Here is a 20,328-nt window from a genome sequence, read left to right on the forward strand (position 1 = left end):
TAATTTTAAATTTTTAAAATTGAATGCTACATTCTCATTGCTGTTGGCATTCTATTTTCATGTAATTATTGGTCAAATAATATAGCCTCAACAATTATTTTGTTATGTCATTCATTGACATCCTTTGCACTTACAAGATCAGTGTCAAGTCTGAACTGCAGTTTGAAAAAATACAAAATACTCTTACAACCTGTTCTTCTATTGCTACACATTTCAAGTGAATTATTTGTCATATAACACATATGCGTTATTTAACCATATTGCAAATTCAAATAAATTCATTGACTTCAGCTAAGCCTTAGCAAAATTCAAGTGTAAAAATGGATACAGAGCATATTATATTGGACAATGAAAGATATTTTGAAAAGTAATATTTGTTTAATGAAAAATGTTGCATGGTGTTTATGTACAAATGCTATTGCAGGAAAAAGATTATCTTTTTCAGGTGTTATGTACTCCATACCAATCATGGAGTTCATGTAATTTCAGTGCTAACATAAGTTAATGGCTTACATTACTTTTCTCACATTTCAAAACTTAATTAAAAGAAACCAAGCATTATATACACAAAGGCACAGACTCTTCTTCAAGTCAGCTATATTACAGTACAATGGAAATTATTTAATATTTTCCTTTCCAACATTTTTGCTAACAGAAAATTATTTTAGATCACAGCCCGGTCTTCAGAAGTTCCACTAATTGGGTATCAATATTAAATGGAAACATGTATCATTTTAACACTAAATTGAACTAGAATAAGTTGTTAAAAAGTATTTAACCAAAGATTCCCTAAATTTTTACTGAAATTTTTCTAATCATTCTGCTGAAGATGACAACTGCCTCTTCCAACTCAGAAAAAACAAGCTATTTCTTAAGAAGTGTTTACAATTAAAGCAGAGCTGAAATGCTTTCAGAAAGGCTGCTTCTAATGATTTACAAAATGTAGAAATCTAAAGATGAATCGAATAGTTATCAAGCTAAATACTTTTTGTCCGAAACTAAACTGAAGAAATCAAAATGTAAACCATATGTAATAAATGGCCTGTTAACAAAATATCCCAATTTAATAAAAGATATACAAATTCTTCATGACAATATTTGTTCTGCTCTCTCTCTCTCTCTCTCTCTCTCTCTCGAGTTTAGTTCTTCCAGCTCTCTGTAGAAATTACCATTACCAATAATGGCTTAGGCAAGATTTGCGATGAAATCTGGTTTTTTTATTGAAACCTGTATTGGAGGTTGTGCATATGCCAAAGTTGGAGCAGTTGTAGAAATCAGGCTTCATATTAGCATAAAGCTAATCTACTCCTAAAGCTTTAAGCTGCCGCTCAATCTCTTCATCTGAAATTGTAGCATTTTTTGATGTAGATGCAGACGGTATGCCTATCGCAGCTGAAGGAGCCTTTGCCATCTAATAGAAGAAAAATAATACAAAAGTTTAATTTATGTAACCAAGATAACAGTCCCCAACTGCAAGCATACATCCAAAAAGACAGCTATTACAAATAAATTAAAATGGGGAAGATATTTTTTCATACCTTTCCAGATATTTCAATTCCAATTTCATCAAGAACTTGGTTAACAATATCCTGGCTTTCTTGTTCTTCATCTGAATCATTGAAGATATCATCTAGGGTATCATTGACTTGAAAGAGAAGTCAAAGCCAAGACTTAGCACAGTAACTGGAGAACCTCAGAGGCATAAGTTTTCACTGTTATGTCACATAATTTTTAAAACAAATGTTGGGAATAAACTAAATGTTTAGCTATTCCCATTTCACCCTCTTGAATGGGCAGTGAAATATTTCATTTCAAAGTGCTGCATAAATCTTTCCCAGAATGTTGTCATTCTCTTCCAAGATGTTTATGAATATAGTAACTTCAATCGAAACTAGTTTAAAATCTATGAAATCATTTATATCACAAGCCCAAAGTAGAACTAAGAAAAAGGTTTAGCATAATATGAAGAAACAGCTTACTCATTTCTTCTGTCATTTCCATTTTCATGTTTTCTTTCTGGAAATTCTGCATAGTTTGCAGTGTCTTCTGTGGGTCCATCTTTTTATTGACAGCCAGCATTGTCTACCAGAAGAGAGAGAAGATCATTTCATATTCAAACATATTGTAGTCTAATATTATAAAAGGATCACACCATCATTGCAGTTTTATATGTTTAAAAGAAGAAAATTCATATCTTGTTTGTAATCCAAGTTTCATCATCATAAAGAGTTGTTAGAAGTAAGCTATCTGAAAACCAGATTTTAATAATAACTATTTCTAATTTTGATTTGGCTTGGACTAACAATAAATTAAACTACAGATTCACAAATTTGGAGTAGGCTACTTAGAGCCACAAAGTTCAATATTTACTCGGTAGACAAATTCAGATTAAAATATACCTAACAAATGTCCATTTAAGCCTCTTACTCAGCAAAGGAGAACTTGCTTTCTCCTTAAGGAATTGACCTTACTGCTCTTATTGGCAGGAAGTTTTCCGAGCATCCATCTGGAATCTGCTGCCCTGAATTGAGGACTATCATTCCATATCCTCCTAGTAGGATGTTTGAGAACAGGTCATGGCCTTTTTCCTTATGACATCACTTCAGGCATATGAGAATGTTAGCATATTCTCATACACTTATCATTTGTCATGGAAAAACAATACATTTCCTTCCTTTTCATTTTTTTTAAAACATGATTTTGTTTCCAGACTCTGAACATCTTTATTGGCCTGATCCAGTTTGTTATTTTTAAAGTGCTGGGCACAGTAATCAGGGTGCTCTAATCAATGCTACAGCCTAATATTACCTGATCAAATACTGGATTCATTGAATATTCTTTCTGGAGCAGAGAATTTCACTTTGGTTGCAAACATAGTATTTAATTTTAATTATGGTTACTGAAATGAGCCAGCTTCAAACAATGGTTGATGGTAGGCTTATTTCAAGTATGTATAAGAGTAAACATTGTTCAGGAGCTGGAAAATGGCAGGTTTAAGGATGGTTTATGTAATGCCAGCCCACAGTTAACAATTTTACATTAACAGATACATTGTGGCATGAGTGAAGCCTTTACATAATATTTTGAATATAATATTCAAATATTATTTTGAATATTAAATATAAATATAAAATAATGGAACAGAAAAAAGTCAGAAAAATTTTAGATTTTTTAAATTAGTTGCTAGCTGAAAAAATGTCTTAAAAGTTATTAGGCAATTGTTTTCTTTACCACTTACCATATTTTTCACTCCATAAGACACACTTTTTTTCCTCTCAAAAGGGAGTGAAAATGTCTAGTATCTTATGGAGTGAATATGGGCAACAGGCAGCAGCTGCGAATGGTGGCAGCGATCCCCGCCGCCTGGAACAGCTGATTGGCAGTATTCTGGGAGGCCGATCCAACCGCCGATTAGCTGCTCAGAGGTGAAGATTCCAGGGTTCCCCAGCGGAGGCAGCAGATATGGAAGAGGCAAGCTGTTTGCTGTTTGCTGCAAGGACGCTAGCCAGATGAATACCGCATGAATGTTGGGAGGCAGAGGCAGATTTTTTTTTCTTGTTTTCCTCCTCTAAACCTAGGTGCGTCTTATGGTCAGGAGCATCTTATGTAGTAAAAATATGGTAATTCTAATCAACCAAAATGCTCTAGTTCAACAGTTTTCAACTGTTGTGCCATGGCACATTTTGTGTGACATGAAAGGTCAGTTGGCCACCTGCATCAGCAAGCCAAAATAAATGACTGGAAGTGCTGTGCTGTTGTGCAGCTGCACAGCCAGAGTCCCACTTCCATTACATCACAGCGGAAAATTGCTTCCATTTTTCCTTCTAGATCCCAGCAACCTGTGATGTCACATGACCTCTGGTTTTGTGACCTAAAGTCCTTACTATAACATGTGAGCTCTGAGATGAAAAAGATTAAAAAACACTGCATTAAATTTTCAGACAGGGGTGCTACCTAACTACCTGACTACCACTACTTGGGTTAGTTAGGATCAATTGCCTACCTTTGCTGTTGTTGACATTGCTCCTGCCATCTTCATCTGGGAATTCATCAGTTTTGTCTGAGTTGACATGGATGTAACTTTTGAACTAACAGCATAGGTTCGAGTTTTCTGTTTTCTCAACTGCACAAGCTGTTTTGCTAGAACCTTACAGGCTTCCTTGTTTCCTGTTTTAGCCATTTTCTTTATTTCCAATTCCTATTTATTGAAAACAAAGCTGATTTTAAACTTTATAATTAAAGTTATAATCATTATAATTAATATTATAATAGCCTAGTAATTGATTAATTTGTACTTGAAAACTTCAGAATAGAAAAATATCATTTTACAAATTGGTCTCTTATTATGAACAATGAACTAGTTATTTGATACACTTACCAGTTGCTTTTCTTGTCTCTCCAAAGCTGCTCGATCTCTTCCTATAGCCCTCTGCGTACCTCTTAACTCCTTATTTTGTTCTTTAATTATATCTAAAACCGAAAATATTTACAGTTAATTCATAGACATTAAAAACATGAATAAGACATTGATTTTCTAACAGTGAGAAAATATTCTTAGAGCTGGGTTGTTCCTCTTACTAATTACAGAATGTCAACTATTTTTCTTAGATTTCCATAAAGAAAAGAGACCAACTTCTTATCCATGTTCTGGTCCCATTTGCTCTGGCATGACATTCACCACCAATATAAATCTGTTCCATCTACTTTTTTAAAAATCTTAATTTGCTGCAATTTAATGCTCACCAATCTGTACTGTTCAAATAGTCCTGTGTACTCTTTCTGATACACTGACAGAAAACTCAGTTGTGTGTAGTCATCATTATGAAAACTTCATCTGATTAACTGCTATTTTCCCTCCTCTGCTTCCCAAATAGAAGCAGTAACCCAAATAGGTTTCACATGGTACCGTGTTTCCCCGAAAATAAGACCCTGTCTTATATTTTTTTGAACCCTGAAATAAGCGCTTGGCCTTATTGCCTTGCACTCAAAAGCCCAATTGGGCTTATTATCAGGGGATGTCTTATTTTGGAGGAAACAGGGTAGATACATGATAATTCACATTGTCTAATATTCATATTTATTAAGGGCAGCAAATAACATTATTGGTGACATGGGATGGAATAGAAAAAAAGGGGACAGCAAAAAAGATACAGCCTTCAATTTTTCAAAACTCCAGGAGACATCAACCAAAAAATATCCCTCCATAGGCTCCGAGTAACATAAACTATCTTAAAAGACTAAACAACTGCTGAAATAGCACTGCTATGGATAGTTTGTGAAATAGCATTAGGGCCAGACAGAATTCCGGGGGGGTGGGGGAGTATTCAACAGAATGAGGGTCAAGATTGGAAAAAAAAAACCTATTGACTATTTCATGCCTCATGTACTTTATGAATTGCTATATGGACTCTTTTCATGACCAGATTGGATGGATAGATTTGACTTGGCATAGCATTACTGTTGTATCTAGCATTGTACCACAAAGGATTTTAAAAATAATGACCCACACTTTAACTTGAGTTCAGAAGCCTACTGTCAACCAATGTAACCAATGTTATGTTAAAACAGATTTCAAAGGAAGTTTTTTTTCTAGCCTGGGACGGTTACCCTCAGGGGATCTGGCTGTCAGATTTTGTAGCAGCTGCAACTTCCAGTTGCCTTCAATAACAGTCCTCAAATTGCTTCCAATTACAGTAGTCCAACTGACTGCTGAGCAAGGTATGAATGTTGCCAGAAAACATGTTGTAGCATAAAAAAGCCACGAAACTTATATTTTGAGGAAAGAATTAAAACTGAACATTCAATTTATTGCCAATAATTTTCCATATATTCAACTGAATAAAAAACCAATTAATTAAAAGAAAATTTATTAAGTGATTTATCTAATACAGGAAAGTTGTGTGTGTTTGTGTATCTATCTATCTATCTATCTATACATATATGTGTGTGTGTGTGTATATAAATTGTGTGTGTGTGTGTGTGTGTGTGTGTGTGTGCACACACACACACACACACATACATACATGTAGGTCTTTGGTTATTTGGGTTTTCCCCCGCGTAAAATTGGAAGTGCCTTGGCGACGTTTCGACGAAATCCCATTCGTCATCTTCAGGCTAGGTGTTTACAGCTTTGTGCTTCTAGGAGAAATGTGTGATCGCAGCTGTTTCTTCCTTTTAACTGCTAGTGGGGGTTTGAACTGATTGGTTGGGAGCTTGGCTGTGTTCTGATTGGGTGGAGATGTTTTCTGATTGGTTGGGGGTTTGGCTGTGCTCTGATTGGATGGTGGGGTTGGCTGTGCTCTGATTGGATGGGGGTGTGTTCTTTTGGAGTGGGGCTTGGTTGTGCTCAGGTTGGTCTGAGATGCAGGGGAATTTGAGTTGGTGAGCTGCATTGCTGTTGTTTGGCTTCGCGTTCATGGTCGTGCTACATCTTCATGGTGGGAGTCAGTCTGCTGCATGTATGGATTGGAGGGATTAGAAATGGCTAATGATGCAGCTGTGGTCTGGCTTCTGGTCCGTGGTCGTGCTTCATCATTGGTGTGGGTTTGAGTTTGCTTTCCACGTGGATGTGTGGTGGTAACATGCTGTGTGGCACTTGTGAGTGTGGGTCTTGCGTCATTCTTCATGTTAGGGACTCGTTTGTCAATAAGGGCGGGTTTCCAAATGGCTGGTAGGCGGGAGGTATCATCTCGTTTATTCATGCTGTGTGGGCGTTTTTCTATCTCAATGGCTTCTCTGATTATTCTGTTGTTAAAGTGTTCAGTTTTGGCGATAGTTCTGGTATTTTAAAATCAATTTTATGTCCTGTGGCTTTAAGGTGTTGGACCAGGGAAGAAGTTGGTTCCTCTTTTTTGACTGAGTTCTTATGTTCTTCAATGCATGCACTTATTCTTCTGTTGGTTTGTCCGATGTATGTGGTGCTGCAGGCGGTGCATGGGATTTCATATACTCCTTGAAAATCCACAAGCCAGCTGCAGGCTCTTCAAATCACTAGCCGAATTCGGCTTCAGGCACAATGAATTAAAAAAGAGAGAAATCTTTGCGCTGATGTCTCCCTCTCAAGCCAGCTGCAATCACTCCCAATTGCTAGCGGCTAGCCTAATTTGGTTTCAGGCGCGATAAACTTAATAGGGGAGGAGTCTCCACTTTAATGCCTCCATCCTCAAGGCAATCGCAAGCAGTTCAGATCGCTAGCCAATACAGCTTCAGGCGTGATAAATTCAAAAAAACAGTTTGTCACTTTTTCCCCCCTTCTGCGGCTGCTGAGGCACACTGAGATAGCTGCCTAAAAAAAAATAATTTTACGGTTGGTGTCACCACTTTGTGGGGAATTGTATTAAAGGGGTCGCAGCACTATAAAGGTTGAGAACCACTCAGTTAGGCATTAATTTGTCTCCAGTGCAGCAGCTCTCGTGTACATGTAAAATAAAAGAATATGATAATAATAATACCAATAAAAGTAAATAAGTTAATAATAAGGATAAGTAATAATACTATAGCTATTATCACTGGGGAGAAATACATATAGACATAAGACAGCAGAGCTGAGAATTAGGTGTTCGGCAGAGTAATAGCCCTAGGGAAAAACTGTCCCCATGTCTAGATGTTTGGCTTGCAATGCCCTGTATTGCCATCCTGTGGGGAGGAGTTGAAACAGTTTATGTTCAGGATGTAAGAGGCCAGCAGATATCGCCTCATAATGCAATTCAAACAACTGTTCTGTTGTTGCTTAAGTACAACTTAATTACATATACAAATAATAATGCCAATGGAATATTAACTATATTTGTCTTAATTGGCTAATATCTGTAAACAAGTATTTTTTTCACTAGAATAATCAGACTATGTTGCAATAGATAAAAAAGAGATTTAGATAAGAACAGTATTTCAGCAACAGTAAGATTAACTTCAGAATTATATATACAGTCCATCTTCCTTTCCATAAGATTGGTGAAAGGACATTCTCAGTTTTTACAGTTTTTACATATTATAAAGGACGGAACAACATATATACACCCATCTCTCTGCTTCTGGCATTTTAAAAAAATAACAAATGTAATACATTTTATAATTTTGTTGTAGCATGCCTATTGGCTATATTATAATCATTTCAGGAACCACCTTTTAGGAAAGGTTATCTCTTAAAGCTGCATTCTCCAAACTGGTACTGTTCAGAAGTGCTGAACTACAGTCTTGAAAATGAGGCTGCTGACTAAGATTTCAATAACAAAATACTTTCCACTTCCTAGGTCCCACCCTAGTTGTTAATGATATTGTGCATACCCCTGGCTGTTCTGTGAAATCCTGGGTGGTTGAAACTCCTCCTCCTAAATTTGATCTCTTATCTTGCTGAACCAGCTCTGTGAGGCAGAAGCAATGCAATGGGTGGTGGTATCAGCCTGACAAAGGCTGTATAAGTAACTGTATAAGTAAAATTATTATTTTCCAATTCTTTTTTGCTGGAGTGTATGAAGAATGCTTTTTTATCCACTCAAACATAATGAAATGCTGGAAAGAAATATTGTATAAGGGCTTAGAATTTTGTCAGTCAGAAGGCTAAATCTTTAAAATTAAATTGGAATAGCACCAAATTTAGTCTAACTGACAAAAGAAAAATCAAATTGAAAAACTAACTAGTTTTGGCCATGTTTGTCGGAGTAAAAATCCTAGGAATTTCCCCCCCCCCCAAGGCAGTTCAAATGGAGAGGACAATAGACAGTGGCTTGGAATGCTGCTAACTGCTCTGTTTTTAAGCAACCTACCTCTATTCTTATAAGCTTACCTCTACATGACTTGGAAGGGAAACCGATATTAAGGGTTTGGAAGTAATTCTCTTCATACTGTCGTTACCATATTTTTTACAATAGATTATTGGAAATAAATTACGTGAAGGGAATGGGGTTGTTAATCTATCTCTTCATCAGCATTATAATATGACTATTTTGGATAATTTTGAGAAATCAACCATTGACAAGATTGTCAGGAAATAGAATGACAGAAGAGACAACTAGAATATCAGTGGATAAAGTGTGAACTTGACTAAACAAGGAGCAAACTCATCATAGAAATAAGAGCTTCTTACTTCTCTGCATGTATTTCATCAGTGGACAATGACTCAGATGTGCCATTTAGAAGGATCCATTTTCTTTTTGAGGTATTGGCAAGATCTGCCAACAGGCTGCTATGAGGGAAACCTGAAGCAACATTTTGCTAATAAAATTACTCAAATTTGCTCAAATTTTGATTGCAGATATGGAGAATCCATGGAAATAATGTAAGTACAGACTTGCAATACTATCTGGAATTAATTTTATCCTACACATTGCACAGAGGTAGGTGATATGCTAGGGAATGTCAGTGTTACCATTTTGGAACTCTGCTATGCTCTGCCTAGATCTGTGAGGGCGAACCCATGGCACGCGTGCCAGAGGTGGCACTCAGAGCCCTCTCTGCTGGCATGCGAGCCATCGCCCAAGGTCAGATCTTGGTGGCATTTCTTCTGTGAGCTTTTGTTTCCTGGCAAACGATGAACAAAAGCTCACAAAAGAAAAAAATCTTACCTCTTGCTGTGCTGCTGATTGCCCTACCTCCCGCCGGCCAGCTGGTCTTCGGGTCTCTGATGCGCAAGCGTGCATGTCCGCACACGTCCATGCATGTGCATGGTTGTGCACTCCTGCACATGCACATGTCCATGCATCTCCATGCATGTTCACTTTTGATCACACGCGCACCCTTCAGTTTGGGCATGGACGTGCACACAGTTTGGGCACTCGGTGTCTAAAAGATTCACCATCACTGGCTTAGATCATTATAAAGATGAGAGATCGGTAATAGACTGGGTCATGAGGTTGTTGACATGTTGTTTCGGACATGGGTAATACTATCTGACTTGAAAGACACAGTCATGCTTGAACAGGATTTTCCTAGACCCAGCTATATAAATTAGCTGTCATACAGTTTTTTGTTCTGGGTAAGATTGTTGAAAAGATGGTGATCTTCCCATATAAAGCACCCTAAAGTAAATGGATCATTTTTAATCAGGTTCAGGCTTGAGCATGGGTAGAAATAGCACTAGTCATACTGGTGGACTTGAAGTTGGTTCCCAATGTAGTAAATGCATCCCTTCTGTGCTCTTAGGTGCTCTCAGCAGCATCTAGTACTAGTTTCTGGGCTACCTGAAGACTTAAGGTCAACCCAGGCAAGATAGGATGGTTATTGATTCTAAAAACTACCAATTAAAATTAATAGGGTTATAACCTCCCTGAAAGAAAAACTTTCTGAGGCTCCTCTAGGACCTATGGCTCCTAGTGGAAAAGTAGATGGAGTCTGTGGCCAAACCATTTTTCATAGGCAATGGCTGAGCTGAAGATGATGCCTTTGTCACCTGGAATTCTTCAATTTGTATTACACGGCCTGGCCTTGTAGACCACACAGAAATTTTAACTGGTGCAAAATTTAACTGCCCCTGTGTTGCCACAAAACATTGCTGTTACAAAAACTCTGTTGCTTAACTATTTTGTTTTGGAGTGCAATTAAAATTGTTCTTGTTATTATTATTGTTATTATTATTGTTATTTATTATATTATTGTCATTGTTGCTGTCCTATATGGCTTGAGCCAGGGTATTCAATCCTAAAAAATATTGTGGAAAAGCTGAAGAAGAGGTATTTTTTCAGAATAGGCAACTCAGTCCAACTACTAAGTTGGGAAAAAACACTCAAAGAGGTTCTACCTTAATTAACTCATTATAATTGGCATTGGCCATTTCTCCTATAGTTTTCAAGATTTTGTATTTACTCCTATGGTTCTCCATTTAGATCTCTGAAACAGTGACTCAGTCAGTCACAGATTGTCTTTGTCTTCTAGTTTAATGGAATCCATGTCATTATTACTTCTTTGGTTATTGCTAATTATTGGGATTTGGTAGTGTATTTTCTCCACTAACCAAGATAGAATAGAATAGAATTTTTTTATTGGCCAAGTGTGATTGGACACACAAGGAATTTGTCTTGGTGCATATACTCTCAGTTTCCATAAAAGAAAAGATACCTTTATCAAGGTACAACACTTACAACACTTAATGATAGTCATAGGCTACAATTAAACAATCAGGAAACAATCAATGACAGTATAAATCGTAAGGATATAAGCAACAAAGTTACAGTCATAAGTGGAAGGAGATAGGTGATCGAATGATGAGATTAATAGTAGATGAATAGGAAACACCTGGTGAAGTTTCCTTTGTTAACAGGATGTGTAATGGTGAGGGAGAGACGCAAAAGTGGACCTGGGGTCTATCCCCTTTCTTATGGTATTCTGTGGACTAATGAAAATCTGAACTTTTGATAGTTAAGATGCATTATACGAGTTCCATTGTTTTCATTATAATAAACTAGATTTTGTGCTTGATTATGTACTTTGCCTAGCGCTTCTAAAGTGAGACTGAGATTTATTAAAAATAAATAAAAATATGTAGGTTTTCACATACACCATTATGAATCCATGTGGAATGCACCAGTATATTAACTACATACTAAACACAGAAATACAACTTTCTTCCTGTCTATTTTTAGTTTGCAAATTAACAAATTTATGATTTATTATGCTATTATAGTAATTTTACTATGTAAATAACTGCAGTTACTTCTAAAGAGATTGTTTTCTGAAATTAAACTTAATATTTATGAACAATTTTATTAGGATATGTTCATTTAGAGATGCTATTGGAAACACATTTGTAACTGTCAATTAGAGGCAGTATTTTATTAATTGTAAACATAATTATGGTAACAATAGTGGCAATGATTTATTTTTAAACAAAGGTTTAAAGTGTTATCACTTGTAACACTTTGACTGAAAAACACAAAACTGTATCTTCTTTGACTAAAAGAAAATCAAGCGACAGTCTGGGGGATTAGAAGCAGAGGTTCAGCTTCTAAAGAAAATGAAGTTTTTAAATTATACAGCTGCCAGTCAATGATTACATTTATCTATTTCTTTGTAAAAAATAGTTTGTGAGGGTTTCTTTTTAACCCTAAGGCCATTTCAAAGTAACACACAATAAAACCAAAATAATTCATTTGCAGCTGTTCAGGAGAGAGGCAATTTCTTCCTCTTCTACAGAGAAAAGGGCAGTCTTTTTCTATTAAAAATCCCATTTCTTTTGAAAATGAAATATTTCCAAAGTAAGTTCCATCTTGGTTTCACAATCTAAGGAAAAGGACAATCAATAATGATAGGAAGTGCTCCCCCAAGCTATTGTGAAAAATGAATGAAGTATGAATTGTAGTCACAGATTTATTTTAAATCTTATATTAATCCTCTTTGGAATATGATTTTCCACACCAGTAACATTTCTAAAATAATCCAAAATAAAATTATTTCAATAATAATGTGTAAATAGATATTGCTAGCTTGCAATGATTGGACTATAGTTTTAGGAATGATGGCAACCATCTTCGTCTACAAGAAACTTATTTTCCAAGACACAGTAACTTAATTTATTCAATTTATCATGGCCATCTAACCCTGAAGATTCTGGGACTCACATAAACAGGTGGTCTGTCATAAAACAATTAGAATAAACAGGTACTACCAAATAAAGTAAGAGTTTTAAAAGCAACATATTCCAGAATAAAAACAAACATGCCCAAACATAAAATCAATCACCTTAAAACTTGCAGTTCAATTTAATTTATATTAGTCAAGGTTAAACAAGTATTACCAAGTTAACTTCTGTTTTTGGAAACTATAAAATCAATTGTAAACTCCTACTGAAAACTGACTAAGTTTAGGTTAGGAAATCATGGTGATCTTAAATGAGATTTTTAGAGGAAGCCTTGAATTCGTTAGAACAAAGATAGCCTATTTTTGACATGATTTTAAATCTGATAGAAAGTTTTTTTATTCTATTAAAAGAAAGAAACATCAAATCAAAATTTCATTATATTGATTTAGTAAAGAAACTATTTTAAACAAATTCAGAATAATCAGACAAAATTAATTAGAAACATATACTATATACCAAACATATACATATATCATATATATATTGTTCTTTTGCCTAATCTGAAGCAATGGGGAAAAAGGAGGCCCTTCCTGGTCCTATTGGCTCTCTCAGAACTTTTGATACCAAGACTGTGAGGAATAGGAGTTGGAGGCACTACTGAGTGGATGGGAAAAGTTTCAATTTGATGGGGAAAGTGAGAGGTTAGGCTCTTGACCCTCAAACCAGGGATGCCAGAGTGGGAAATTCAGGGCATAGTATCATCAGAATACTTTTGTTGGCTATCCAATATGATATCCAACAGGATGCATTTCAGTGGTGAGAAAAATAAGTTTTTTCTTACTCTGAAAAAAAACACATTCACATATACAGGTTATGTAGAACGTGGCTCACCAGTGCCTGTGAGAGGATCTAGGTGTCTTGATGGACAACCATTTAAGCATGAGTCTGCAGCCGCTAAAAAGTCAACACAGTTCTAGACTGCATCAACAGAAGGACAGCATTAAGATCACTGGAAGTGATAGTACTGTTCTATACTGCACTAGTGAAACCACATCTGGACACTGCACCCAGTTCTGGTCACCATGATACAAAAAGATGCTGAGGCCCTAGAAAGACAGCAGTGAAGAACAATGAAGATAATAAGAGATCCACAGGCTAAATTATATGATGAACAGTTAAGAGAACTAGATACGTTTAACGTAACAAAGAGAAAGTTAGGGGAGATATGATAGAGGGCTTCCAATACTTGAAAGGCTATCGTGGGCAAGAGAGGGATAATTTATTTTCCAGAGGATCTGAGGGAAAGACAAGAAACAATGGGTAAAAGCTCATCAGAGGGATATCAAAACTGGAAATAAGGAAGAATTTCCAGACAAAAAAAACAAGTAATCAGTGGAACAGCTTTCCTCCCAAAATTGTGGGTGTTCCATCACTGAAGATTTTCAAGAATAGACTGGAAAACCATTTGCCCAGGATGGTATAAGATCTGCCTTGAGAAGAGTGTTGGACTATAAGACCTCTGAGGTTTCTTTCAGTCCTATGAGTCTATATTCTGTTCTAGGTACATTCTAAAATTAGTCTTATATATTTTGGCCAAATATACATCTGAACTGCTTCTTAATTTAGTTAGAAAAATATGTCTTAAGCAAATAATTCTGGATGGCCCACATTAGACAAATAACAAAAAATGTTATACAATTATGGCACCTTATGAACCAAGTCACAACACATGTCAAGTTCCACTAATAATCTGGCCATAAGGACTGGGATAAAAATTTTGGGGCCATCTGGGAGGAAAGCTGTTTCATAGGCAGGGGCTGTGATAAAGAGGGTATCTCTCCTGCGTCTACATGAATGAAACTGTTTTACCCAAGAGACTCAGAGCATATTTTTCTTGACAGATCGGATGGGAAGGGAAGTGGTCTTGCAAGTAATATATTTGCAAGACAAAAAAAGCAACAACAAAAAATAAAGAGTCCTACCTTGGGCAGGGTATTGGACTAGAAGACCTCCAGGGTCCATTATAGCCCTATAATTCTATGATACAGAACTTTATATTACCATCTTTGGATGAAGGAGAGATTCTGTTGACATCATATCTCAACTCCTGGAGAACAGACTGAAGATGAAATTAAGAAGATACAATTGCTCATTGTATGTTGAGACCTGTCAACCTCAGCATTATTTCTATATAGGCAAGCAATGCCAGGAAGAAAGTGATTTGTGATTTAGAGGCCCTTCGGGACTTATGACTCATGCTTGACCAGGAAGTATGATTAGGGGACCTTTGCATAATTTTCATTGATACATTTTATGACTTTACATGCCACAGGAGGATGAACTATAACTTTCTTCTTCATTATGACCCAATCATGCAACCCAGTACACTTTATATGGCTACCTTTAAAATCTTAATGGAAATTGTAATCTTTTAACAATGCAATGGCCTATATAATTCCTGATTTAAACCCTGTACCTTACTTTTCACTATTTGTTGTTATTGATATGGTTTGGAGGAGAAGGAGTAATGTTATTTTTGTTTTTAACTGTATTGTTTTAATTTTATAATATTATAACTGTGCAAGTTTTTGAGAGTGAAGTTTACATTAAATATAAATTTAATTGGATCCTGTTTTATATTCAGTGGCCTTGAAAATTCGGAATTAACCTCATTCTTGGCAACTATTATGCCTTTTTAATTAGTTCTCATGAGAACAAAGCCACAGCAATTTTACTTGGTATTCAGATTTTATGCCCATTCATTCTTATTGATGCTGTTATACTGTAACTACTTATATGTTTAATTTTTAGTTTGGTTTGTTATTATAACTGTTTTGCATGCCAGCGAAATACATAATATAGGACAGCTTTATCACCTGACTGGCCCAAATTTTAATAAGTAATCACAGAAATTTCTATTACCTGGAAAACTTACATAGAAAACTTAAGTGTACTATCTGTACAGTAAATTCATGACAGCAAGAACATTAGTGGCATATAAAAACAGAATCTGAAAAACACTGCCTCCCCTCCTTTCATTTTTACAATGACTACCTTTGAGAAGCCACATGAGTTTATCAATCATAGTTTGGATTTGTTTGTCAGCATCTTTTCTAGTAGAGTTAAATATACAAGTTGAAAGGTTATCCTTAACAAGAATTCATACATTGTAAAATGGATGCTACTTTTTCACAACAACCTATTTTCAAATTAAATCAATATGAAAATTGTGCAAATTAGAAAACTTAGATTTAAATAGCTAAGGCATGTACAAAATATTCAGTATTCAGTAAACACATTCCAAAGCTCTATCGCTATTGTAATTTAAGTCTCAGTTCACAATAACCATAAGACAGCAGCTTTTGTTTCAGTCATAATAAAATTCCCTTTTGCCCAGATATAAATTATCTGCTTCAAGGCAGTTCAAAACATTCCCCTGCAGTTATCTATTCTGTACAAGAGAGAAAACTTATTTAAAATGCAGTGGCTTCTGCCTTTTGATCCTGTTATTGTTTGAGCTATGATAAGTATAAATAGCTTGTCAATATGTGTGTGTGCCTGTTTGTGTTCTAGTCATATAAAAATATATGGAAGAAAATGAAGATATATTTTTTATTTTCCAAGAAATATATAGCAATGCTAATGAAAAAAAAAATTTGGAACACTAATTTGTCTTCTCTTGAAAAAGAAGCTTTTTTCAAACTATTTGTTTCCTAACACTGGCCTGCCCTGGAAAGTTCCAAAGTAAGGGTTTTTGGTTTGTTAATTTCTAAAAAAAAAACCTGCATGAAACACTATTTTCAAGATTTAAAAACCCTACTATTTAGACTATTTTTAGCAATGTTTTCAATTTGCTGTAAAAAGCAACTTTTAAGTATCTTACATCCTTTAAAATAATCCTTTTTTCCGTTTGAGCAATTTAGTTCTCTGTAAAAGTACATAAAACATTTACTTAAAAGTACATAAAACATTTATCTGAAAGAGATTATAGCTTCCTCAAATTCCTTTAGATTCAAATTAGTTTCTGTATGTAATTTTTTCCCCAGTCTAAATGTATGGCTCAATTTCATTCGTTCAACAGAGTTTATACACAGTATAAAACAACTCTGAAAATTAAATAACTTGGTATGTTTGTTTCTACGAATTTTACAAACCATTTCAACATACCTTTTGTAACAAGAGGCATTCCCACTCCCACTCTACCTTTTCAACAATGCAAATTAACACCCCAAACCACCTATATATTTAAACCTAGTACATGTCAAGCTGAAAGTGAGAAACATGTAGACCAAAAGGGCTACAAGGAACCCAACCCAGAAAGTATCATGACTACTATTTAACCTCCATGATATTTTGGCAATACGGGGCTGAAGGGGCAGGATGGATAGTCATGGGTGTGTGTGTGTTAAACTAAGACATAATTTCATCAAGAATCGTACAGGTAATGATAATAAAAAATGGGGCAGTTTCGCCAGGAAAAATATTTGAACTAGATCTCTTATCACTCCTATACTACAGAGCGTTACCGTAGATCAAACTCGTTAAAATACAGCTGGATTCCCCAAAAGCTCTCAGGAAACCCTGGAGCCAAGGTAAGGTAAGGGACCTGTGAGTTTCTGACATCAGAAGTGGGCTACACAACCGAAGGGAGCTATAGGAAGGAGTACATCTCTGAGAAATTAAGGGAGCCTCTGTTGCAAAAGGCGCGGCAACCCCACCAATAATAATAATAACAACAATAACAGTAACATGAATAAAAACAGGTTTCGACCTCACTCACCGTCCACCGTCTTCTTCTTGAAAAGCGAAGCCATGGCGGCGTCCCAACACCGAAACCAGTCGAGCCGCCGGCCTCCTTCCTTATATTCTCAGGTGACCAGGAAGCTGCTTCAGCGCAGAGAGACGGAACGTGGAAAAACCCGCCTCCCTTACTTCTGAAAACGCCAAGGCCGTGGCGACTGGGAGCGAGCGAACGGCAGCGCTGGAGGTGGAGCCGGAGCCGGAGCCGGGCTAGGCTGGGAGGCGTTTCTGCCGCCGCGTTCGCCTCTCGCCTGCCTTTCCCAGGGCTGCGGCTTCAGCTGCGCGCAGTTTTGGCGTGGTAACAGCGCGCTGAGCGTCAGCTGGGCTGCTGCCGAGGCTGCTGTTGGTCCTCCAGGACTATCGCCTCTTAACCCGCTTCTTGTACTAGCGCAGCGTATTTGGGAAGGCTGCGGCGGCTCCCCAAAAAAGCACCCTCATCCCTTTAACTTCATTCTCCGTCCTGAAGAGGAAATATTGCCGAAAAGCACATTCGCCTGACGGTTTTTTTAAAAATAAACAAGGGAAGGAATGTAACAACCTGTAAAATCAGGCTTGCTTATAATTTCTTGTAGAGCAATAGCTTGAATGAAGATAGAAGGGGGAAAAAAGCGAAAACCTTTAAAATTGATAAAATAGCAGCTGATAGATGATGGGTTCAAGAAACAATATTTCCAGATCCATGTTTGCCAGAATTTATAAGTTATCCTGTACAAAACTGTCTTTTATTTTTTAATGTAATGTCAGGTACTCTGGATGCCTAACTGTACAATAGTGTTTTTCCCCCAGATGTTTAAATATGTTGGTTATCTATAATTAAAGCAGAGACTTAGCAGATACTTGAAGGTGACAGTAATGCACAGTGTGATCATAATGGTAATGGAGGCTGTGTGCATTCCAAGCAGCTATTCTGCCTGGTGATATAAATATTTTGTGCATTAAGTAATCTTGTAAAGAGCAGAATTTGACAAATGGCCAGCTGGTCCTTAAAAAAAAATCCTCTTTTTATATTTATAAATAATTAAATTGAGAATACAGTTTATATGATACTAGGGAATTGGCAACTTTATTTCTAGAGGCACTAAGATTCTTGTTTATCTTTTGCCATCTTATTTGGCAATGGTTTTTGTAAATACATCAATGAATCTATACAAACACTAAGGTATGGAACAAACCAATTGATTTAAAGTGATGATATAGAAACTTAATCCATCCAAATAGATCAATATAACCAAGGAAAAAGGCGTAATATTACACTTTGGGATCATATTTTACTGAAGAATTATGAATACCATGTTGAACTTATAAGATCACCAAATATAAGCTATCACAAAATATAAATTACCATACAATAATTTTGAAGAAGAAAATATTATTTTTTAAATAATAGTTATGTTCATAAGTGATATATTTTGTCTTTCCAAATAAATAGTTAATAAATGTAAAGTCTAAAAAAATTAAATTTTTTACTATAAATATATATTTTCTACAATAATCACATTTGAATAACACCCACTACCATATGTATACATATTCTAAAAAGGTAGTATTTTTAAGCATAACTTAAAATATACTTTGTTTAAAAGTATACTTTTAAAACTATACATTAAAAATCATTGCTAGTTTTCATTCTTCATCTATTTTAGTAAGAAACATTTAGCCTTGTTCTCAAGGCATGTTTTCAAAATGCCTTGAGAACAAGATTCCATCCTTAATGCATATAATAACATCATTACCTTAGAATTAGATGTATCGTTTGAAGTCAGCTTCAATGATAGGTAGCCTTTTTGTGTTCTGATATCTATCTGTTTTCTTGATACTTCATGACATTTCTGGTTCTTGTTGTCTGTATCCGAAGTTGCACTTTCCATATTATTTTGTAGGATCTCTGAAACTATTTGATTGAAATTATAGCTTTGTAGTTAGTTACCTTTATTTTGAACATTTGTATCTAGCCAGCCATCCTATTTCAAATCTTTCATGTAAGCCTGAAGATTTGTATTGCCAACTCCACAAATGCTGAAGTGCATTCACCAAGAGAGCTACTCCAATAGATATGCAGGACAAGTCTTTCTTCATATTCTTTCAGTTCCCATTTTGTCTGAGGTTCATAGAACCATTTCAATGTAGTTTAAAGCATTAACCAATGAAGTACTTCAAGCTTTACGAATCTGCCAATTCAAGTACTGTAAAAAAGGGAGTTGCTAATTCTTACTTCATTTCATCTCCATTGCTTGGCATGATGTGACACTGCACATGTGACAATAAAGGCTGTTACGTAACAAAAGTGAGCTAATTCTTGATAATCAAGGTTTATACTTAAAGGAACTATCATAGGCTTTTGTATCATTTTGGTGTTCCATTTGTCGAATCCTCTTTAATAAGATGTGTTTGCTGAATCAATCTATAAACTCGTTTTCTACAGTTTTAACTTCTCATAAAGAACTGGCAAATCCTGAGCACAATGAAATCTTTCTTTCTTCCCTTTTCTCTCAACTTTCTTTTTTCATATTTTGCAGATTGATTTTCACTCATGTTCTTATATGACTAAGCCACCTCAATGTACTTTCTTATATTTTTATATTCAAACTACATTTAGTAAACACCCATAGATTAAGTCCCTTGATTTTTTGTTTTACCACAGGAAGATTTTACGAAAACATTCACACTACTTCTTATCTGAATGGTTTTTTTTGTGATATACTCAACTATTCCAGCTACAGTGTGGGCAGAAGCATTCTTGAACACAACCATGTTTGTTTTTTCTGACAAATAGTAATCCCTCACAAATTGCCATATACTGTCCACTACCTTTCCACTGAAAATATCTCCATCCATTGTTAGCAAACATTTTACCAAGGTAGACAAGTTCATTTGTTTATTCTAGTTTTAAAAATAACATTCTAAATCCATCCACATTTTTTCATTTATTCAGTTAGATAACCTATACCTGCAGTCTTAATGTTTTCAGCATTCTAACAACAGATTCATACTTTCTTGCAGTTAAGCAGTGCTTGCTAAGC

The 20,328-nt window shown here is 35.7% G+C and overlaps 1 protein-coding gene across 1 annotated transcript; it reads right to left on the reverse strand.

The window, feature by feature from the left end:
- Window positions 1–356: 356 nt before the first annotated feature.
- CHMP2B (charged multivesicular body protein 2B) lies at window positions 357–17,534 on the reverse strand. Its single transcript, XM_058185737.1, has 6 exons — window positions 17,289–17,534; window positions 4,379–4,470; window positions 4,004–4,198; window positions 1,980–2,082; window positions 1,539–1,645; window positions 357–1,411 (listed from the first exon to the last, which is right to left on the reverse strand). The coding sequence occupies exons 1-6, from the start codon at window positions 17,320–17,322 to the stop codon at window positions 1,298–1,300; spliced, it is 645 nt and encodes a 214-aa protein (XP_058041720.1). The 5' UTR covers window positions 17,323–17,534; the 3' UTR covers window positions 357–1,297.
- Window positions 17,535–20,328: the final 2,794 nt, after the last annotated feature.

This window comes from Ahaetulla prasina, chromosome 5 (assembly GCF_028640845.1).
Source record: "Ahaetulla prasina isolate Xishuangbanna chromosome 5, ASM2864084v1, whole genome shotgun sequence".
NCBI classification, from domain to species: domain Eukaryota; kingdom Metazoa; phylum Chordata; class Lepidosauria; order Squamata; family Colubridae; genus Ahaetulla; species Ahaetulla prasina.